Source organism: Equus przewalskii, chromosome 3 (genome assembly GCF_037783145.1).
Source record: "Equus przewalskii isolate Varuska chromosome 3, EquPr2, whole genome shotgun sequence".
Taxonomy (NCBI): Eukaryota; Metazoa; Chordata; class Mammalia; order Perissodactyla; family Equidae; genus Equus; species Equus przewalskii.
The window spans coordinates 23,109,620-23,133,502 of record NC_091833.1 but is presented as its reverse complement, the minus strand read 5'-3'; the positions used below and the strand labels follow the sequence as shown (position 1 = coordinate 23,133,502).

The 23,883-nt window shown below is 41.7% G+C and overlaps 1 protein-coding gene across 1 annotated transcript in view; it reads left to right on the top strand.

Annotated features, from left to right (window-relative positions):
- Positions 1-23,883, top strand: part of LOC103552403 (ATP-dependent RNA helicase DDX19A) — a 24,812-nt gene extending 929 nt beyond the window's left edge. The window contains exons 2-12 of the mRNA XM_070613867.1: positions 1,922-1,970; positions 9,374-9,424; positions 10,509-10,644; positions 12,983-13,075; positions 14,163-14,265; positions 14,664-14,778; positions 18,995-19,172; positions 19,541-19,778; positions 21,521-21,683; positions 22,141-22,332; positions 22,762-23,883. Coding sequence (XP_070469968.1) covers positions 1,922-1,970; positions 9,374-9,424; positions 10,509-10,644; positions 12,983-13,075; positions 14,163-14,265; positions 14,664-14,778; positions 18,995-19,172; positions 19,541-19,778; positions 21,521-21,683; positions 22,141-22,332; positions 22,762-22,823 — 1,380 coding nt within the window. The 3' untranslated portion in view covers positions 22,824-23,883. The remainder of the gene's footprint in view (positions 1-1,921; positions 1,971-9,373; positions 9,425-10,508; positions 10,645-12,982; positions 13,076-14,162; positions 14,266-14,663; positions 14,779-18,994; positions 19,173-19,540; positions 19,779-21,520; positions 21,684-22,140; positions 22,333-22,761) is intronic.

Sequence of the window (23,883 nt, the reverse complement as noted above, 5' to 3'; positions counted from 1 at the left end):
AGTCTGAAGTCTTATATAACTTTTTAATGTCTAAGTTTCATTTCTTCTTCAGTCACCCTTTATTGCTTTGGGAAGATGATCAGTTTGTCAGCAGATACTTGAAATGGGCTAAATCCAGTAGAGGACAAGAAAAACCTTTACAGTCAAGGTAGAAAGACTAGAATATGAGAAGTACTCTGAAAATGGTAAGAATAATGTGATAAATGAGCTCTGAGCAGGGAAAGGACGTTTATGAGTAGGGAAATTTTTTGTGAAGAAGTTTACATTCAAGCTAGATATTAGAGAACGAGTCATTTAAGATAGAGATGGAAGTGAAAGGCATTTTAGAAGAGAATGCACAAAAGTGCTAGACTTGCCTAGAGAACAGGAATCAGAACTCATTTTTGCTGCAGCTTAAAGTTATTGGGTTGTAATAGGGGCAGTATAGAAAATATCATAGGAAGTGTACTTTGGACCTTAACTAAGAACCTAAAGCGGTTAATCAGTTTGGGGATTTTTAAGAAGGATACTGACAAGATTCGATCTGATTAGAGTTATCGGACTGTAGAGAACAGATTATTTTAGAAGGAGTGATGTTTGATGGAAAGGACGTGAGTGTGGAAGTTACTCTAATAGTGCAGAGATAGAGGGCCTATGTTGGGCGGTGGAAGTGAAAATGAGGGCATGGATTCAAGAGATAATCGTGGAGGTATAATGGGCAAGAATTTAGACAAAGGGAGAGAAGGGAGATAAAGGCAAAGATTACTGTTTTCATCCTAGATCTCACAGGTAGTATTAATAAAGTGCTAATAACAGGACTAGGCAAGTGGGAGGAAGGGCAGATTTGATATGGAGGATGGTGAGTTCAGGTTTGGCTGTTCTGAATTTGAGGTCAGGGGGATATCTTAGTAAGTACCTGTGTTGGGAGTCCCCAAGAGGTGTCAGGTTTGATGATTTCCTAGGAGGACTGACACGACTCAGCATATAGTTGTTCTCACAGCTATGATTTACTACAACGAAAAGATTCAAAGCAAAATTAGCAAAAAGAAAAGGCACATGGAGCAAAGTCCAGAGGAAGCCAGGCACAAGCTTCCGAGATTCTTCTCCTGGTAGAGTCACACACTGCACCTCATTTGTGCTCCATTCCTCCAGTAACAGATTGTAACAATACATGTGAACTGTTGTTAGAGAAGGGAAGCTCACTGGAGACTCGGTGCTCAGGATTTTTATTGGGGGCCTGTTACATAGTCATCCTCTGCCTCGCATGTATAAAAATTCCAGACTCCCAGAAGGAAAGCAGGTTTTAGCATAAACCACATGTTTTTACAAACAGTTTAGGCATAAGTGAACTCCTCAGCAGTTCTGGGAATGGTGGGAACCCTCCCAAAATCTAAGTTCCCAGGTGCCAGCCAAGGGCCAACCTTGCAGGCTGGCTTTCCTAAGGAGAGCAATCAGGCCTGCTGTGTTAACTCTTCTGCACAGTACCCGGCAGGCATTTGGAAATGTGGCCCTGGAGTTTAGGAGAAGAATCAAGTCAGAGATATAAAACTGGCAATTATCCACAAATAAATCAAAAAGTATTATAAAGGATATGGTTCTGGCAGTCTGGAGTTTAAAATCTAGTGTTTAGCATCGATCTTCACTAAAAGACAGTTACTGAGAATTGGTTTCAAATCTGTTTAAACCTATGACCCTAATCTAGCTGTGATATGAATATCACATATACAGACCTAAATATACTTGGTATCTGGTTCTAAGCATGCTGCTTATCAGGAGGCTGGTGCAAATAAATATTTTAAAACATTGCTGCCTAATAGTTGATGGTCACGCTCCCCCCTTTTTTATTTTACCATATAGACTTGTGTACATTAGCTTAATAAATTTATGGTATTGGGTTGTCATGTGGCTCTGCTCTCAAGTGTTTCCTTTTATTCCCATTCAGATGGGTAATTTGCAGATCAAAGAAGAGAAAGTGAAAGCAGATACCAATGGTGAGTCACTAGTAACTACAATCTGGATACAAGCTACATGTGCACTTCTGCTTTACACTCAGAGCTGCAGTGTGAAAAGCAGCTTTCATTTAGTATAATGTTTGGCAAATGTCAGCACTGGATTTGAGAGCCAGTAAATTTGGTTTCATTACTGAAGGGGCTATGTTCGTTTTACAGATTTTATTTAGCCTCTGACTCCTGAAAATCAAGAGTCACTGTTGGATTGTACTGTCACTATTCACTTGATAATGTTTCTTTAAAATTCCTTAATTTAATTTTTTGAAAGATTAATCTGGGTTCAAAACTCAAAAAGTATAAACAGGTGAAAGGCTTCCTTTCCATCCTGGACCATCATGTACCCAGTTCCTACTCTCCAGCTATATTGGTTTACTAGGGCTGCCGTAACAAAGTCTCACTGCCTGCGGGGTTTAAACAATAGAAGTTTACTGTCTCACAGTTCTGGAGGCCACAAGTTTGAGATCAAGGTGTCAGCAGGGTTCGTTCCTTCTGAGGGCTGTGAGGAAGAATCTATTCCGCGCCTCTCCCTAACTTCCGGTGGTTCGCTGGCAATCTTTGGCATTCCTTGGCTTGTGGAAGCATCACCCCAGTCTCTGCTTTCATCTTCACATGGCCTTCTCCCTTTGTGCATATCTGTATCCAAATTTCCCCTTTTTATGAGGACTTCAATCATAACGTATTAATGACCTCATCTTCACTAGTTACATCTCCAATGACCCTATGTCAAAATAAGGTCACATTCTGAGGTACTAGGGGTTAGGACTTCAACATATGAATTTTGAGGGGACACAGTTCAACCCATAGCATCACCCTATCCCATAAGTAACCACTGTTATTGGATTTGGATTTTTAATATTCTTTCAAAGTTTTTTTTTACAAAGCAAATACAGATTTTTCTCTCTCTCTTTTTTTTAACCAAAATATGGCATAGTATACACAATATACTTACTTTTTTTCATTCAACACCATAGCTTGGCAAGCTTTCTGTAACAGTACATGGAGTTTCCTCACTCTATTTTATATCTGCATAGTATTACATTGTGTTGATACATTTTGTGTGTGTGTGTGTGTTTGTGTGTGAGTAAGTCTGGCCCTGAGCTAACATCTGTGCCAATCTTCCTCTGTTTTACGTGGGATGCCGCCACAGCGTGGCCTGATGAGTGGTGCTAGGTCTACACCCGGGATCTGAACTTGTGAACCCCAGGCCGGCAAAGCAGAGCTCACAGACTTCACCACTAGCCACCAGGCCGGCCCCTGGTGCACCATATTTTATTTAACTAGTCATCTGTTGATAGATACTTCGGTTGGTCACATTCTTTCACTGTTATAAACAGTGCTTCATGATATAACCATGAACTTAATTCTTTTTACATGTATCCAAATTTGTTTTAGGATAAATTCCCCCAAGATGGATTTGCTTGGTCAAAGGTATATACATTTGCAATTTTTATCAGTATTTTCAAGGTACACTCCATAAATGTTATGCCAGCTTATATTGCTATCAGTAAAACACAAGAGTGTCTGTTTCCCTACAGCCTCACTACAGAATTTTTAGTCAAAAACTTAGAATTTTGCTGATCTGGTAGGTAAAAAATGGTGGATCAGCATGATACATTTTAATTTGTGTTTCATGAGTAAGACTGAATATTTTCATAAGTTTAAAAGAACTTGTATTTCCTTTTCATGAATTGAATCATTTGCCCGTTTTTCTGTTGGGCTTTCTGTCTTTTTTTTTTCCTTCCCAAAGCCCCAGTGCATGGTTGTATATCCTAGTTTGAAGTCTTTCTAGTTCTTCTGTGTGAGCTGCTGCCACAGCATGGCAACTGACAGATGGGTGGTGTGGCTCCGTGACCAGGAAATGAACCTGGGCTCCTGAAGTGGTGAGAGCGCTGAACTTTAACCACTAGGTCATCAGGGCTGGCTTTTTTTGTTTTTCTAAATATGAAGAACTTCATATTTTAAGATTAACCCTTCACCAGTGATGTAAGTTGCTAATACTTCTGCCAGTTTTGTCTTTTTTTTCTGTTGGTGAGGAAGATTCACTCTGAGCTAACACATGTTGCCAATCTTCCTTTTTTTTTTTGGCTTGAGGAAGACTGTCCCTGAGCTAACTCTGTACCAGTCTTCCTCTATTTTGTATGTGGGTTGCTACCACAGCGTGAATGACGGGTGGTGTAGGTTCGCACCTGGGATCCAAACCTATGAACCTGGGCTGCCGAAGCAGTGTGCACCGAATTTAACCACTACACCACAGGGCTGGCCCCCAATTTTGTCTTTTGACTCGACTTTGTTTCTTGTGTATTTTTGTTCTGTAAACATTTTTTATATAGTCAAATGTATTGGTCTTTTACATTATTGTTTCTGGAATTTGAGTCAGTTTTGATATTTCAGTCTTCTATCCTTTTAGACTTTGTCCTGGGGGCTGGCCTGGTGGCGCAGTGGTTAAGTGTGCACATTCCACTTCTCAGCGGCCCGGGGTTTGCCGGTTCTGATCCTGAGTGGAGACATGGCACCGCTTGGCAAAGGCCATGCTGTGGCAGGCATCCCACTTATAAAGTAGAGGAAGATGGGCATGGATGCTAGCTCAGGGCCAGTCTTCCTCAGCAAAAAAGAGGAGGATTGGCAGTAGTTAGCTTAGAGCTGATTTTCCTCAAAAAAAGTGAAAATAAAAAAATAGAATTTGTCCTGATGTAATTTGAGAGATATGGATCCAAGTTGTCTTCTCTGATGTGTTTCTGTTTTCCCTTGTGGTTTCTTCATTGGCCCATGGATTATTTAGAAGTATGTGGTGTAATTTCCAAATATCTGAGGTTTTTCTAGATATCTTATTAATTCCTAATTTAACTCCATTTTGATCAGAAAGCATATTCTGAATTATTTCAACCCATTTAAAATGTTTTTTTTTTGGGGAGTGAGGAGGATTTTAATTTTTTTTTTTTATTAATGTTATGATAGATTACAACCTTGTGAGATTTCAGTTGTACATTATTGTTAGTCATGTTGTGGGTACACCACTTCCCCCTTTGTGCCCTCCCCCCATCCCCCCTTTTCCCTGGTAACCACCGATCAGATCTCCTTGTCAATATATTAACTTCCACCTACGAGTGGAGTCATACAGAGTTCGTCTTTCTGACTGGCTTATTTCGCTTAACATAATACCCTCGAGGTCCATCCATGTTGCTGCGAATGGGCCAATTTTGTCTTTTTTATGGCTGAGTAGTATTCCATTGTGTATATATACCATATCTTCTTTATCCAATCATCAGTTTCTGGGCATGTAGGTTGGTTCCACGTCTTGGCTATTGTAAATAATGCTGCGATGAACATAGGGGTGCAAGGGACTCTTGGGATTTCTGATTTCAGGTTCTTAGGATAGATACCCAGTAATGGGACGGCTGGGTCATAGGGTATTTCTATTTTTAACTTTTTGAGAAATCTCCATACTGTTTTCCATAGTGGCTGTACCAGTTTGCATTCCCACCAACAGTGTATGAGGGTTCCTTTTTCTCCACAACCTCTCCAACATTTGTCGCTCTTGGTTTTGGATGTTTTTGCCAATCTAATGGGTGTAAGGTGTTATCTTAGTGTAGTTTTGATTTGCATTTCCCTGATGATTAGCCATGATGAACATCTTTTCATGTGTCTATTGGCCATATTCATATCTTCTTTTGAGAAATGTCTGTTCATGTCCTCTGCCCATTTTTTGATTGGGTTGTTTGTTTTTTTGTTGTTAAGCCGTGTGAGTTCTTTGTATATTATGGAGATTAACCCTTTGTCAGATAAGTGGCTTGTAAATATTTTTCCCAATTAGTGAGCTGTTTTTTCGTTTCAATCCTGTTTTCCCTTGCCTTAAAGAAGCTCTTTAGTCTGATGAAGTCCCATTTGTTTATTCTTTCTATTGTTTCCCTCAACTGAGGAGATATAGTGTCCGAAAAGATTCTTTTGAAACTGATGTGAAAGAGTGTACTGCCTATATTCTCTTCTAGAAGACTTATTGTTTCAGGCCTAATCTTTAGGTCTTTGATCCATTTTGAGTTTATTTTGGTGTGTGGTGAAAAAGACTGGTCAATTTTCAATCTTTTGCATGTGGCTGTCCAGTTTTCCCAGCACCATTTGTTGAAGAGACTTTCTTTTCTCCATTGTAGGCCCTCTGCTCCTTTGTCGAAGATTAGCTGTCCATAGATGTGTGGTTTTATCTCTGGGCTTTCAATTCTGTTCCATTGATCTGTGGACCTGTTTTTGTACCAGTACCATGCTGTTGGTCACTGTAGCTTTGTAGTATGTTTTGAAATCGGGGATTGTGATTCCGCCGGCTTTGTTTTTCTTGCTCAGGATTACTTTAGCAATTCGCGGTCTTTTGCTGCCCCATATGAATTTTAGGATTCTTTGTTCAATTTCTGTGAAGAGTGTTCTTGGGATTCTGATTGGGATACCATTGAATCTGTAGATTGCTTTAGGTAGTATGGACATTTTAACTATGTTTATTCTTCCAATCCATGTGCATGGAATGTCTTTCCATCTCTTTATGTCGTCGTCAATTTCTTTCAAGAAAGTCTTGTAGTTTTCATTGTATAGATCCTTCACTTCCTTGGTTAAGTTTATCCCAAGGTATTTTATTCTTTTCGTTGTGATTGTGAATGGGATTGAGTTCTTGAGTTCTTTTTCTGTTAGTTCATTGTTAGTGTATAGAAATGCTACTGATTTATGTATGTTGATTTTATACCCTGCTACTTTGCTGTAGTTGTTGATTATTTCCAATAGTTTTTCTATGGATTCTTTGGGGTTTTCTATATATAAGATCATGTCGTCTGCAAACAGCGAGAGTTTTACTTCTTCATTACCTATTGGGATTCCTTTTATTTCTTTTTCCTGCCGAATTGCTCTGGCCAACACCTCCAGTACTATGTTGAATAGGAGTGGTGAAAGTGGGCACCCTTGTCTTGTTCCTGTCCTCAGAGGGATGGCTTTCAGTTTTTGTCCATTGAGTATGATGTTGGCTGTGGGTCTGTCATATATGGCCTTTATTATGTTGAGGTACTTTCCTTCTATACCCATTTTATTGAGGGTTTTTATCATAAATGGGTGTTGGATCTTGTCGAATGCTTTCTCTGCATCTATTGAGATGATCATGTGGTTTTTGTTTTTCATTTTCTTGATGTAGTGTATCACGTTGATTGACTTGCGGATGTTGAACCATCCCTCAACCCATTTAAATTTTTAAGTCCTCTTTTGTGTCCCAGCATATGACCTATCTTGGTGATTAATCCAAAAGAAGGCAGGGTTTGGGGTTAATTGCCAGGTATTCTTCTCTTTTTTTTAACCCTGGTTTATAACGTTATATAAATTTCAGGTGTACATCATTATATTTCACTTTCTGTGTAGATTGCATCATGTTTACCACCTAGAGACTAATTACCATCCATCACCAGACACATGTGCCCAGTCACCCCCTTTTGCTCTCCTCTCTCCCCCCCTTGCTTTCTGGTAACCACCAATCTAATCTCTGTATCTATGTGTTTGTTTGTTGTTGTTGTTTTCTTTTTTTTTTTTGAGGAAGATTAGCCCTCAGCTAACATCTGCTGCCAATCCTCCTCTTTTTTTGCTGAGGAAAACTGGCCCTGAACTAACATCCGTGCCCGTCTTCCTCAGCTTTATATGTGGGACACCTACCACAGCATGGCTTGCCAAGTAGTGCCATGTCCGTACCCAGGATCTGAACTGGCGAACCCCAGGCCGCCAAAGTGGAATGTGCACACTTAACTGCTGTACCACCGGGCTGGCCCCTGTTCTTGTTTTTATCTTCTACTTATGAGTGAGATCATACAGTATTTGACTTTCCCCAATTACCAGGTGTTATAAATACATATTCTCCAGTTATTGGGTATAGTGTCCTATAAAGTCTATCAGGCCAATGTAGTTGATAGTGTTGTCAGATCTTCTGTGTCTTGATTGTTTTTTGTTGTTTGGTCTAGTTTTTTCAGTTGTTGAAAGAGAGGTATTAAAATTTCCAGCTACAGTTGTGGAATAGTCTATTTCTCCCTTTAATTCTGTCAGTTTTGGCCTCCTGTGTTTTGCAGATCTGTTGTCAGGTGTATGCACATTTATGTCTTCCTGATGAAGGGACTCTTTTATTAGAAATATCCCCCTTTATCTCTGGTGATGCTTTTTGTCTTGAATCCTGCATTATCAGAGCCACTTTAGCCTTCTTATGCTTACTGGTTGCATGATATAGCTCTTTCCACCCATTGATTTTCAACTAATCTATGTCTTTATATTTATTTATTTTTTTAATCTTTTTTTTCTGCTTTTTCTCCCCAAATCCTCCCAGTACATAGTTGTATATTTTAGTTGTGGGTCCTTCTAGTTGTGGCATGTGGGACGCCGCCACAGCCTAGCCTGAGGAGCGGTGCCATGTCTGCACCCAGGATCTGAACTGGCGAAACCCTGGGCCGCCGAAGTAGAGCATGCGCACTTAGCCACTTGGCCATGGGGCCTGGCCCCACTGTCTTTATATTTAAATTGTGCCTCTTATAGATAGCTGACAGTTGGATCTTGCTTTTCTTATCTATTCTAATAATCTCTTGTGTTTTAATTGGAGTCTTTTATCTGTTTACATTTAATGTCATTATTGATGTGGTTGGGTTTAGGTTAGCAATTTTATCATTTGTTTTCTGTTTGTCCCCTCATGTTTTATTTCTCTGCCTCTCTTTTCCTTCTTTCTTTTGGGTTAATTGAATATCTTAGAGCTCCATTTTAATTTATTGCCTTTTAGCTAAAGCTCTTTGCATTATTTTAAGAGTATTTCAGTTTCTCTTCATGTAAGTCTCACATATTTTTTAACTTTATTTCTAGGTGCAGTATTTTATCTTTTTAGTTGCTATTATAAATAGGATCTTTTCATTTATGTCATTTTTGTATTTACGAAAGCTACTGATTTCTGTTTATTTACTTTGTACCTAGCTCTTTTATTTTTTATTGAGATATCTTATTTTGTAGTCATTTTTAAGTTGATACTTAGTCCTGCAAGTTTACAATCATATTCTACAAAAAGTGATCGTTTTACCTCTTCCTTTTAATTTTTAATACTTTTATTTTCTTTCTCATGTCTAATTACATTTGCTAATATTATTAGCATTCTATATTAGGATAAGTAAATCAGAGGTGACATATTCTGATCACTTTGACATCAGTGAAAAGAAAATTTCTAAAAATTTGAAATTTTCTTTGGCACTTAAAAACTTCCTGGAAGTAAAAATCCATTGAACATAAAGAAATGCCAACTGTTTACACTTTGATCACTTAAATAAGGTTTAGTATTTACATTGTCCCACCTTTTGGGTGGGTTTATTTGCCTTTCTGATTATAACAACTGTTTTCTTGCATAGGTGTTATCAAAACCAGTGCTACTGCAGAGAAAACAGATGACGAAGAGAAAGGTAAATTGCTCTTTGAAACCCTGTAGCAAGAGACAGTGTATGACCCAAGACTGCCTTTCTGGAGCCAGAGGCACTCTGAGTTAGAAGATTGAGGAGATGAAGAGGAGTCAGCAAAGGAGGTAGAAGAAGCAGCCAGTGAGATGAAAGGAGGACCAAGAGAGTGGTGTCCCAGAAGCCAGAAGGGAGTGTTTCAAAAGTAGGGAGTCAAATATAGCTAATAACCTGATGAAGAGAAGAACTAAAAATTGACTGTTCAGTTGATTTATTGGTTTAGAAGTCACTGGTGAGCTTGACAAGGACTGTTGAGGTCAAGGAGGGGAGGTTAACGTATTCAGTGTACATCGACAGAAGGGGAGGAGAGGAAGGTGAGATGATGAGTATAGACAGCCTTTTTAGGGAATGTTTCCTAAGGAGGAGCAGAGAAATGGGACAATAACTGGATGAGGATGTGGGGTAAAGGAGGAAGATTTATGATGAGAGATGTTAAAATGTGTTCACATGCTGGTGGGAATGACCCAGTGGAGGGGGAAACTGATAATATAAGAGAGAGTCAGTGCCCGGAGAAATATCCATGCAGGCAAGAAGGGTGGGACCTGTTGTACAAATGAAGGGTTAGTCTGAGGAGCACAGGCTGCTCATCCGTAACTGCAGGAGGGAAGGTGGAGAATGTGGGCACGGATGCAGGTGAGTGTGTGGGTGTGTCATGGCAGTGTGTGCAAGTACTTCTGATTACTTTTACTTCCCGGTGAGGTTAGTAGCAGGGACCTCAGGTGAGTGAGAATGTGGAGGAATTAGAAGTTTGAGAAGAGAAGAGAATGTATAGATGGAGGTCTGAGAAGATGGAGAGTGAATGAGTGCAGTGTAGAAACATAAAGACTCTCTGGGCAGCTCAGTCCACTTAAGTCTAGTGGTCGAGCATTTAAACTGAGACCTGCTAGTCTCTGTGCCAGGCAGTGTGATCGTGGTTTTCTCCAGCTTTGATTGGCTGCTCAGGTGCTGGTACAGAGACAGGGAGAGAGAGGTTTCATGAGGGTGGGGTTTGCCACATGAGTTTGAAGAAAATCTACTGCTTTCTTCCTGACAGAGGACAGAGCTGCCCAGTCCTTACTCAACAAGCTGATCAGAAGCAACCTTGTCGATAACACAAACCAGGTGGAAGTGCTCCAACGGGATCCAAACTCCCCCCTCTACTCAGTGAAGTCCTTTGAGGAGCTTCGGCTGTGAGTATTGGTTCCTTGCCAGCCCCTCCTTTATAAAACTTACCATCTCAGAAATTCTTGGGAATTTTACTTTTATTCTTAAAAATCATAGTATATTTGCTTCTTTAACTAAATAATTCACACGATTCAAAAGTCAAGGAGTGTGAAAAAGTTTACAGTGATGGTCTCCCTCCCACTGTAATCTCTTGGCTACCCAGGTCTCCTCTTGGTAGGGATTTTTAAATGCCACAAATTTATTCATCATAGCTGAAAGTCTTTTTTCTTTTATGCTCTTAGAACTTTCAATAAAATATTGGCTGACAGGTGATTTCTGGATGTCAGGAACATTTCTTATTAGGTAAGCCCTTTTGTTAGACTCCAGGGTTTACGGTCTTAAGAACAGTCTATCTGCTTTTATAAAATCTGTCAGAGAGCCCATACAGGATTCCCGGAACCTACAGTGGAAAGCAACCTTCAGCGTTCCAGAATTAAAAAAAAAAATCCATAACCCAGAATTGAGCCTTAAGGGAGCACATTTATGGCATTGTGCTGTAAGAATGACTTCTAATGTGCTGTTATTTTAAAGGCAGGGAATTATGAAAAGTCACATCGCATTTTTGGTTTGGTTCAATAAGTAAAGAGATATTTACGGATCATTGGTTTATGGACGTGCCACTGTGCTGTGTGAGATGAGTAACACCCACCATAACTACTGTTCTTGCTGCCTGCCAGCACCCAAATCAGACAGAAGTAGCTGGTGAATAGGAACGTGGTGGCATAAATGGATTCTTTGCCTTTGTTCAGCAAATCTATAGTATGCCCCCTGTGGGCAAATAGTGGCCACACTCCTGCCGACTATTACCACTGCTTCAGAGAAAGAGACACTTAAAATACGACAGCTAACTAGAAGCAAATCAGGTGGTTAATGAAGTAATAGCTAAGTACAAGTTTTTTAAGGTGTGGCCTTTTTTTTTAATCATTTTAGGAAATTATACTTTTCTATGTGTATTTCCTCTGTCAAGAGCTTCATTTCGCAAATCTGTTGTCTCTGCTTCTGTTTATAAACTGTTCAGGGCAGCTGGATGTGCTCTGTTGTTTCCTGAACTGGTAGTTTGCTTTTCCGAGTATCCATGGTTTTTTAAAATTCCTTTTGTTGAAAGGACGTGAGCTCTCAGGTCAACCAGTGATAAATGGTCCTCTTTGAAAAGGCAGGTTGTCTCTGATTTAGCTGTTGGCAGCCAAAGGAAACAGAGTGAAACCTAGGTCACCTGATGTACTTGGTCTGTTTTGTACTTAAAATAGTTGAATTAATCTGCAAAATTAAAGAAAAATAATGAGCCATTAAAAGTTCTTGGATCATTTGAATCCTCATTTGGTAGTGACTTTGTTTCTTTGGCAACCAAATCAGAATCTGCTGAGCTTCACAGCCTTTTCTTCCCAACAGAAGACATCAAAGGTTAGGGTTTCAAAGTTCTTCAGGTCTGAGAACCAACATATACCAGAATAATTTGCCTTTTAGAGAGCCTGTTAAACTCCAAGAAAGGCTTAGAGAACAGAAGTCTTGACTTGGTTTGACTTTTCTTTAGAAGCAGTCTGGTGTGAGATTTTTGTTAAACATCCTATCAACCTAGAGGTAGCAGAGAACTTACTGTAAATGCGATGGAAGAGCAACTTTAATTGCTGTTTGTTGTATAGCTGCTTAAGTAAGGAGCTGGTGCTTTTAAAGTCTATTTTGACTAGACATAACAAGTAAATCTGAGCATTTGTAAAGCTCAGTATGTTAACTGAATCCTTTACCTATTTACTATTGATCAGCTCCTAGAAACTGGCTGAATCAGTTATACCTCTTGATTGTCCCTAGTATTTGCAAAGCTGACTTTGGAAGGACAATGGAACACAAAATGATTGTGGTTCAATTTAACACCTGCACTGAGAAATTAAAACTGAAATCCCATTCTCTAAAGGGACTTCTGTATTCTAGCACTATACAAGCAGTGTTTGTTTTTAGACATGTCTTCTGTGATTTATACTATGAATTAATAAATACCATGCTTGCAGGATCCAGGGAACAGTTGTCATCCAAGGCCAACCATATTTGTGAGTCTGCTGAAGCATGAATTTCTCCAAGAAAGGAATCTAGTTTGTATTTTATGAATTGTGTAATAGTTGCAGAGTAAGATTTAGTGGGGAAAGTGATGGTTTGGTTTAGTTTTAGATAGTGTTTTTTAAGGCATAGAAAATGTATCTGATAGAGATAGGAAGCATCCTGCTCTGCTACATATAGGGAAAGATAAAATTCTAAGCCTTTAAAACAATTTTAACAACTAGGAATCCATCTTCTCTCTCCCTGGCCTCCTAGGAAACCACAGCTTCTCCAGGGAGTCTATGCCATGGGCTTCAACCGTCCATCCAAGATACAGGAGAATGCGTTACCCATGATGCTCGCTGAGCCGTGAGTATGCAGACCCGGGGTTCATCTCTTCTGAATTTAGTTTAACGTCTTCCAGCAACAGCTGTAGTGTTCCTGAGAACAAGATGGGCCATTTGGGGCAACATGTTTCTTCAAGGGAACAGCCTGGGCAAGTGCCGAGAGAGTCAGATGGAATTTTGTACAGTTTCTGCCTTTCCCACTTAACAATAAAAACTGATAAAGTTAGTGCTGTTATTCTATGCAATTTTAAAAATTGAGGTTTTAAAAATTATTTTGAAATTTTTGAGACCTGTAAAAAGATGTCAAGAGCAATACCAAGAACATCTGTGACCCCATCCTGCCAAGAAATAAGCCATCATTAATCTAGTTGACAGTTGAAGCCGCTGTGGACCCCTTTCCTTTTACATCCCCCTCCCCCACCAAAATAAGCTTCATCCTGAAATAGGTCGTCATTCTCTCACGTTTCTTTATACTTTTACTACATATCTCTGTGTCCGTCCCTAAGAATCTAAAGAGTAGTTTATGTATTTTTAAACTTCAGATAAATGGTATCATACTTTAGGTAGCAACTTTTTTTGTTCAACTCTATTATTATTTTTCTTTTTTAATGACAAAAATGTCACCTATTTCTATGGCAATGGGTTACATAAAGTAAAATGTGAAAGTTCCGTCTGAAGCATCTAACTTGGTATCTTTCATTTTCCTTAAAGATGGGAAAAGGGAACACACAGAAGGAGCCGAGTCCTGGGGACACATTATGGCTCGGCAGAAAATGTCCTCAGGGATTTGTCTGGGCACAGATCTTGCTCTGCTCTGCAGTCTTAATTTCCAGGGGGCCCTTGGGTTACAAAACTAGGGCGCTCTAGCTATGCTAGAGTCTAGAATGAGGATTTCTTGGTGTGAACCCATCTGAAACAAGGATTATTTTCCTTAATATTTGAGCAGTGTTTTAATGACATATGAAAAATTTATCATTGTGCTCAATGCAGAAAACCTGGATACTAGAAGCATAAAGGGGGAAAATCTATATTGCTGTCAGCCAGAAAGAACATTTGGACACTTGATTGTGTTTAACCAATATTATTTTCATCTCTCTTCCTTGATCCAGCCCACAGAACCTCATTGCCCAGTCTCAGTCTGGTACTGGTAAAACAGCTGCCTTCGTCCTGGCCATGCTCAGCCGAGTGCAGCCAGCAGAGAGGTACCCCCAGGTGAGGACTGGGGGATCCTGGGGGCCCTGGCTAGTGTGCCCTGGGAAAGGCAGTGCCATCTGGTGGGGGATTAACGAGGGTGCCCTTGGAGGGATCTGAACGTTTCTCATGCCTCCAACTGCAGCTCAGGAGACTAGGTTAGTGCAACAGGCCCTGACCTGGGAGGAATTCAGTCAGAAGCAGCAACAGCCTTAAATAGAGGCTTCTGAAGACATCCACCCAGCTAGGGCTCCCTACTGAAGGCTTCACTGTACAACTGAAAGGTGGGCCTGGTCGAAGAGGAGGTGGTTCCCTGCACTGTTCAAGTGGTGATGACACCAACGTCCTTGTTCCTTTAGAGCCTATTGTCTATTGCTGAAAGGCTCTCTTGAACTCACCCTTTATGATCTCCCTGTCAGTGTCTGTGCCTCTCCCCAACGTATGAGCTGGCGCTTCAGACAGGAAAAGTGATTGAGCAGATGGGCAAATTTCATCCGGAACTAAAGCTTGCTTATGCTGTTCGAGGCAATAAATGTGAGTATGAAGGCTTGAGACCTAAGCACTGAGCAGTGACGGTGGTTGGGTGTTTGAATTTTGAAGATGTGATGATGATATTCAGCTTTCTGGTTCAGTCTGACCTCAGAGGCCAACTTCATTGCTTTTAGCAAATATATTTAAATATTTTAAGTAAACTAAAAGCATGTTCAGTTCACCTGGTCTTATCAAAATCAGAAATCTTTCCACCAAGTCTTTCTTCCCTGTGTACTGCAGAATGTAATGTAAAGAATATGGGTCAAAATGGGAAGGAGGGGCGGGTTTTAAATGATTCATGAGAACATAGGTCATTAGAAAGTTATCAGAATACATAAAACTACAATAAGAGAAAAGTAATCAGTCTAATCAGAAAATGGACAAAAGAGGCCCAGGTGAACAGGCGCCTCACAAAAGAAGGAACTCAGATGGCCAGTAAACATGAAAAGACGATGAGCCTCATCAGTCATCAGGGCAATGTAAATGGAAACCACACCATACCTCTCAGATGGGCAGAAATGAAGTCTGGCAATACCAAGTGTTGGTAAAGACGTGGAACGCCCAGAATGCTCACCCACTCCTGGCGAGGAGTGTGTGTGTTTGTCCAGTCACTCTTGGGAACAGTTTGGCATTGCCTAGAAAAACTGAAGAGAGAGGTCCCTTTGACCTAGCAGTGCATAGTTGCCTAGAGCGGCAGTTCTCAAACTTTCTGGTCTAGGCATTCTCTTATGACTCTTAAACGTTATTGTGGACCCCAAAGTGTTTTTGTTTTTATGGGTTATATCTGTCGATATTTGCCATATAAGAAGGTAAAACTGAGAAATCTTTAAAATACTTATTTATTCACTTAAAAACAACAGTAATAGATCCATTATGTGTTCTTATAAATACTACATTTTATGAAAAATAACTATATTTCTAAAACAAAAAGGAAAGTGAGAATGACTTTTTTTTACATTTTTGCAAATCTTTCTCATATCTGCTCATGTATTTAATCCATTGTGAGATGTTCTCTTTGAAGAACATGGAGAGAATCTAGCCTTTCAGATAATTTTAGATGTTCTTTCTTTGATACTACACCAAAATTTAGTGAGTAGTAATTACTTAAAAGTTAGTTGTAGGGGCCGGCCCCCTGGCCGAGTGGTTAAGTTTGCGTGCTCTGCCTCGGGGGCCCAGGATTTCGCTGGTTCAAATCCTGGGCGCGGACATGGCACCACTCATCAAGCCATGCTGAGGTGGCATCCCACATTCCACAACTGAAAATACACAACTATGTACCAGGGGGGCTTTGGGGAGAAAAAGGAAAAATAAAATCTTTAAAAAAAAAAAAAGTTAGTTGTAATGTGGTATCTGAAATCATATTATGAGCTTTTTGTACTGTTACATTAAAATTCCTTGGTCTCGCTTGCATTTTGAATGCATCTTTTGCCCAAGAATGATTTTTTAACATCATGCCTTGGTCATTTGGAAAATATCATCTGAGTTATACTGATCTTCCAAATGTTGACACGTTTTGTTGTACAAAAATTTTAAATTGCATGCATTAGTATCACAACCAGACTCGCTGGAGGAGTTTATACACATCAAGAAACTCGCAAACTTACAGTGGCACATACAAGTTTTCCACAATTCTAATTTTCTCTTGAAAGCTTAAATGTTGTCATGGCAGCAAATACAGTTGGTTGTTTTCATTAAGAGAGAGGCTTTCTTTGCTCATTTTCAAGAAAGTGTGTGTCAAATTCCTGACTTGAATATCTATAATTTGTCAGTCAACAAACCAAAATGGCTACTTCAGCTCGCCACACAATCACAAAAGAGGTTTTCCTGGAGAAAACCATTGTGCTTCAGCATGCAGCAAAAGTACTTTATCCACAAATTAGTAGATTGGGTAATTTTGTGTGTGTGTATTTGACATCTCAAATTGATGGGTACACTTAAGTGAAGTGTACCAGAATCTTGTGACAACGTATATCTTCTCTAGATTGTTCTGTAATAACATAGGACTTCACTGTGTGTGAAGGATTACTATATTAACTACATTTAATATATCATTTTTTAAAAAGGTTCAGTTTTGATTGATAGGCAGTGGGCATTGGGAACCACAGTATTTTTTTTTTTTAAGATTTTATTTTTCCTTTTTCTCCCCAAAGCCCCCCAGTACATAGTTGTGTATTTTTAGTTGTGGGTCCTTCTAGTTGTGGCGTGTGGGATGCTGCCTCAGCATGGCTTGATGAATGGTGCCATGTCTGCACCCAGGATTCAAACCAGCAAAACCCTGGGCCGCCAAAGCAAGGCGCGCAAACTTAACCACTCGGCCATGGGGCTGGCCCCAAGGGAACCACAGTAGTTTTAAGAGTTAATTTAAAACTTTTCCAATGGATACTTGATGGATTCCTAACAAAAGGCCCTTTCTCCTCAAATTTTAAATTTTATTTATTTTTAAAATAGTTAAGACATTCACATGGCTCACAATTGAAAAGGATATATGGTAGAAACTTTTCTTTCTCCCATGCCCCCCAACCACCTAGTTCTCTTTCCTAAAGGCATCCAGTACTAACCAGTTTCTCATGTATTCTACTAGAGATATTCTCTGTGACTACAGGCAAGGAATAATATGTGTGTGTGTGTGAATACATAATGTGTATGTACATGCCCACAAAAATGTACATATATGTATTCCTTTTTGCCCCTTTTCGTATATAAACTGCTCTGCAGCTTTTTCCCCCACATTTAACAATGTATTTTGGAGATTGTTCTTTATCAGTTCCTAAACAGTTTTCTACTTTTATTGATGTCATTCATTGGGTATATCATATTTTGCTAATTAGTTACCTTTTAATACATACATATCCTTGCATATATGTTATTTTACACATATTACTATACCTACATGATTAATCCCTAATAGTGGAAGTTTTGGTCAAAGGCTGAATGCATTAGTAATTTTGATAGATGGTTGTATCAGTTTCAACTCCTACTGATCTTGAACCTGAAGTGAGTTCGCTCACCTGTTGCACGGCAAGCCAATCTCTAACACTGGGTGTAGTGGAAGAAAGTAGGAATTTTATTACTGCACAGTACCGAGCAAGGAGAAAGGAGAGCTAATGCTGAAATCCCAAACTCCGTGAAACGCTAAAAGGAAGGGTTTTTATTTGGGGTTTTAGGTAGGGGAAGGGGAGCATATGGCCTTGCTGGTCGGAGCTTTCCCACCAGCCTTTCTTTGGCCTTGAGACTACTTGCAGAGAGGAGAGAGCCCATGACCTTGCTGGTCAGCAGCTTTCCCACCAGCCTGTATCTCTTTGTGGGGAGGACATAACGAATCCAGGTGCTTGTACTTGGCCATTTGTCTCCATGGAGGATAGTGGTTTCTGGAGCAAGGAAGTCAGGGAGTAAGCAGGGAATGGGTACTTTGGTTTTAACGCCATATATGCTGGGTTTAATGAAGGGAAACCAATATCAGGGCTGGTATCACTACCAGCTATAGTTTGAGAGTAATGTAGTGTTTTTTAAATCAAAGAGAATTCATACTTAGGAAGACTGTCTGCACAATTAGAATATCTAGATACCAGATAACAAAGCAAAAAATCATTGGGCGAGGATCTTGGAATTCAGAACTACCAATTTAGAAGGAAATCAGTGAACCGTGAGTGAATTGATGGTATGAAAAGAATAAGAGTAATGGGGGCCAGCCTGGTGGTGCAGCGGTTAAGTTTGCACATTCCACTTTGGTAGCCCGGGGTTTGCTGGCTCAGATCCCGGGTGTGGACATGGCACCGCTTGGCACACCATGCTGTGGTAGGCGTCCCACATATAAAGTAGAGGAAGATGGGCACGGATGTTCGCTCAGGGCCAGTCTTCCTCAGCAAAAAGAGGAGGATTGGCAGAAGATGTTAGCTTAGGGCTAATCTTCCTCAAAAAAAAGAATAAGAGTAATGATAAAGAGAAAGGGTTGGATGAGGTTGAATTATAAGAGAAAATAGGAAAAGGGAACTAATGCACATTGAGGGTTCACTGTGTAGGACTTAATCCTGGCCACAATGCAGTGAGATAGGCATCATGCCCACTTTATAGCAGAAGAATCCAAGACGTTAGGATAACACTCAATGTGTTTTGCAATCTGGAGTTAATTTGTTCTAACCCTGGAAGGATAGGCACAGCTTTGATTTCCAGAGCTGGCTTTGCCATGGAAGTACCCACAGAAAACATCTTGTCTCCGCAGTGGAAAGAGGTCAGAAGATCAGTGAGCACATTGTCATTGGCACCCCTGGGACCGTTCTGGACTGGTGCGCCAAGCTCAAGTTCATTGACCCCAAGAAGATCAAAGTGTTCGTTCTGGATGAGGCTGACGTGATGATAGCTACTCAGGGCCACCAAGATCAGAGCATCCGCATCCAGAGGTAGGAACTCTGAGGCAGGAGGAACTTCTCGGCCTCTTGATCTGCAAGTAAAATCTTTGTGTTCTGTGTGTCTTCTCCTGCTGTATCCAACTCCTCTTCTCTCCCCTGCTGGGTTCTTTGTGTCGGAACCTTCACGATCATTTATTTGATGAGCCATTGCCATGTCAGCACTGACCATGGCTTGAGGAATGAGATTTAGGGAATCTACCAGCACCCCCATCCCTGCTCCTGCCTCCTCCCTGCACTTCTCCTCCCCAACTTTACCACCTTTCTGGGCATGTAGACCATCCAAGCCTGGGGAAGCTCTGCTTTAGTTCCTTCCAGTAAAAACTCAGGGTCATGCCACATACCTGGGCCTTTCCTTGCAGGATGCTGCCCAGAAACTGCCAGATGCTGCTTTTCTCTGCCACCTTTGAAGACTCTGTGTGGAAATTTGCCCAGAAAGTGGTCCCAGATCCTAACATTATCAAACTGAAGCGTGAGGAGGAGACGCTGGACACCATCAAGCAGTATTACGTCCTTTGCAATAACAGAGATGAGAAATTCCAGGCCTTGTGTAACCTCTACGGGGCCATCACCATTGCTCAAGCCATGATCTTCTGCCATGTGAGTAGCAGCAGCAGCAGCAGCTGCAGGCCTGCTGGGAGAGGAGCTCTCCTGGAGGGTGTGCCCTGTCCCCTCCCTGTCAGCCAGCTTCCCCTTCACACCAAGGAGGACCAGGTTCCCTCTCTGTGCAGAAAGGAAATGGTTTGTGGAGATGTAAGAGACAGTTTCCTCTTAAGTGGTAGTAACAGTGGGATCCTGAGGGGTGCATAGCCTAAGCATGGCGCCCCCTGAACTCTGTGTTATTTGTAGGTGATACAATATTAGGAAACCCAAGGTAATCAACTGATATTTGTAGGAAAAATAAGAAACTTAACAAGATAGTTGAATATAAAATTAATATAAAATAAGTGGTTTTCTAGTCTCGAATAGCAAACACTTAGAAAGTGGAAGGATAGAGCTCATTTATAATAGCAAAAAGGCTTTTCTTTTAGGAATAAATATTAAGATCTCTGAAGAAAACTGCAAAATGCTGTTAGGGATGTGAGAATAAGACAAGTCATACTCTGTTATTGGAAGACTTGTTTCTGTAATTTTAAAATTTTTTTAAGAGTGGCATCTCCCGCCAACTTTATTGAACTGTAGGATTGAAATTTTCAAACCTACAGAAAAGGTGAAAAAAATAAAATGAATACTTTTTTTTTTTAGGAAGATTAGCCCTGAGCTAACTGCTGCCAATCCTCCTCTTTTTGCTGAGGAAGACTGGCCCTGAGCGACCATGCATGTCCATCTTCCTCTACTTTATATGTGGGACGCCTACCACAGCATGGCTTGCCAAGCGGTGCCATGTCCATACCCGGCATCTGAACCGGCGAACCCTGGACCACCGAAGTGGAACGTGTGCACTTAACTGCTGTGCCACCGGCCGGCCCCAAAATGAACACTTTTATGCCCTTCACCTACTATCAACATTAAGCCAATTTGCCTTACGCATATGGTTGTGTGTGTGACTGGTCTGTACCTTTTCTTTTCGCTGAATCATTTTAAAGTTCGCTGTAGATATCATGACAGTTTACCCCTAACGCTTCCTAAGAATGAGACCTGCTCCTACATAACCACAAAACCATTATCACACCTTTGACAATGACACAATAATATTATCTCATATGCGCTCCATCGTCCGCTCTCCCTACTTGTGCCAACACTGTTCTTTATTGCTTTTGGCTGCTGTTGTTAAACCTAAGAGCCAGTCCAGGATCGCTTGTTGCATTTAGTTGTCATGTCTCTTGAGACTCCCTTAATCTAGAACAGTTTCCCCTCTTTGGTTTTTGCTTGACATGCTCTGGACATCTTGAAGAGTCCAGCTTAGTTAGTGGTCTTTTGGAATTTCTCTGATTTTTCCCCCTCATGATTATATTCAGGTTAAATATTTTTGTAAGATTACTACCCAGGTGACATTGTTAGTTCCTGGTACTCCACATCAGATTAACAATTTTAGGATATGTAACCCTTAGCTGCAAAGTTTCAGGTAGAATGTTCAAGATCAAAACTACTCTCTTTAGGGGCCGGCCCAGTGGTGTAGTGGTCAACTTCGCACACTTCACTTTGGCGGCCCAGGGGTTCATGGGTTCGGATCCTGGGCGGGGACCTATGTACCGCTCATCAAGCCATGATGAGGCAGCATCCCGCATATGAAAGAGAGGAAGACTGGCACAGATGTTAGCTCAGGGACAAATTTCCTCACTAACAAAAAAACACAACTCTCTTTAAGTAACTTCATTTCTCAAATGTTTTATTGCTTCTAGACCCGCAAAACAGCTAGTTGGCTGGCAGCAGAGCTCTCAAAAGAAGGCCACCAGGTGGCCCTGCTGAGTGGTGAAATGATGGTGGAGCAGAGGGCTGCAGTGATTGAGCGCTTCCGAGAGGGCAAAGAGAAGGTTCTGGTGACCACCAACGTGTGTGCCCGTGGTGAGCAGAGAACGTGTCCTGGTCTGCCGGGCTCCGGGTAGCAGGAGAAACCCTTGGATATGGGAAGTTCAGATGGTTTGGGGGAGAACGGGTGAGGGGTGACATTCTTTTCTGGGAGACACTGGACTCCCTCAGCAGATAAGAACTTTCACAGAAGCCAGGAGTCCTGACGTGGTGGAAGGAAACAGGCATCTGCCTGGTTTAGAAGAGCGCCTGCTCCTCTTGGGGCACCCTCTCCAGATCCTTATCTAGCAGAGGCTCTCTTACTGATTGCATAATTTGGTTAGGTCCTGCCAGAGTTCTCTTTCTTTCCTCTGGGTTCTGCCTTGTTCCCAAATCCCGGAGCTGGCCCCTCCCAGAGCCCTCCTCCCACCCAGAGTTGGTATACATGGCTTGACTCTGGGCGACAATGATTTTGTCTCCTGTGCTTACTCCTCTGCAACTCTCCTTCACACAGGTATTGATGTTGAACAGGTGTCTGTCGTCATCAATTTTGACCTTCCTGTGGACAAGGACGGGAACCCGGACAACGAGACCTACCTGCACCGGATTGGGCGCACTGGCCGCTTTGGCAAGAGGGGCCTGGCGGTGAACATGGTCGACAGCAAGCACAGCATGAACATCCTGAACAGGATCCAGGAGCATTTTAGTGAGTCCCTGGGAGTGTCTCCTGCCGGGGCCCTGTCCTTACAGGGGCAAGTCCAAGGGGCAGGGGGAAGGGTGGGTTTTCCTGTGGCCCTGAGAGAGGCCTGTGTCCCTATCCACATTCCCCTCCTTTCCTTCACCATGGACATTCTCATCACACCTGGAGAGATCAGGGCTCAGGGACTCGAATGACAGTTGCCCCTTGGCCAGCTGAGCAGCCTGGGCTCTGACTGTGCCATCAGTGTCCCTTGCTCAGGCACCGGAAGCCTCTGGAGTTAAATGAAGGATGGCTGTGGCCAGAGGCAGGGCACGTCCCTAGGTGGGGCAGACACCTGTGAGTTTCTTCTCTCCCTGCTGTGCTGTCCCTTTCCTAAGTGTCTCTCCATGGTAGCCCCATGTTGATCTCTCTTTGAATTCTCTTTTGTCCCCCCAGATAAGAAAATAGAAAGACTGGACACAGATGATTTGGATGAAATTGAGAAAATAGCCAACTGAGAAGCTCCAGCAGTCACTGGTGCCTGCCCTGGGCACTCCCCCCGCACGGGAGACTAGTGCTTTCCTGACACAGGCCTCGACAGTCACCACAAAGACGAAGGCACGAGTGGAGAGAAACTACCTACCTCATTTTAAATTACATTTGGACTTGACAAAAGTTGTGCAAATGATGGAGGATGGTAGGAGGAAATTTTTGCATTTTGGGGAATTTAGTCCTTTTCCCCCTTTCTTAAGCCACGGTTTCCCCAACTTTACAATAATCTGATTCCTGCTGGTAATTGCTGGCCCCAGGGTCCCCGGCCTGTGTTCTGGCTAGGGGTGCTGGGCCCAGCTTCCAGCCCCTGCAGAAGTGATCGAGGTGGAGGTAGAGCTCGGGAGAGGCCCAGGGGGCACAGGGGGTGTGAGCCCCGCCACATGGATGGAGCCTGGGCGGCAGCAGCAGAGAGGCCTGTGAGCTGCCCCCGTTCTCTGTCCCTTCACTGAAATCTATCACAAATGTTTCTCTTGCCCTCGGAGCCCTCTTCCTTCTCCTAAAGTCCAGAGACGGTCCAGCTGATCCCTTTTACCTCTGTTCCCTATGGCAGAGGATATCCCTGTTTCTCCCTGAGTGAGCATCTTGGCTGCTTTTATAAACCTCAGTCTTGGAGACAAACACGGACGTCGGTGAATCCCAGCCCCTTCCGAGAGATTGGTGCAGCAAGGGTGGGTGAATCCTTCAAGGATCCGGGCTGGCCTTCTCCTCCTTGCACTTGCTCTGTCTGCTCAGGCAGCAGTAGTCAGTCATGGCAGCCAGGAGACATCAGCCATCTGACACGCCTGACCGAGTGAGCTGGTTCTTAGCCATGGAGTGTCACGCTCTGCCGAGTTATGACCAAGTGAGAACTCTGATTATGCTGTTCATAGGATGGATAAATTAGAGCTATACCCATCATTCATTATGTTAAGAAATTTTAAAATAATTATGAAGCGCTTTACTAATTAATCATGATTTGTTTTTATTTGTATTTTTCTGCTTACTAGACTAATATATGCTCATTAAAAAAATACGTGTGTATCTATA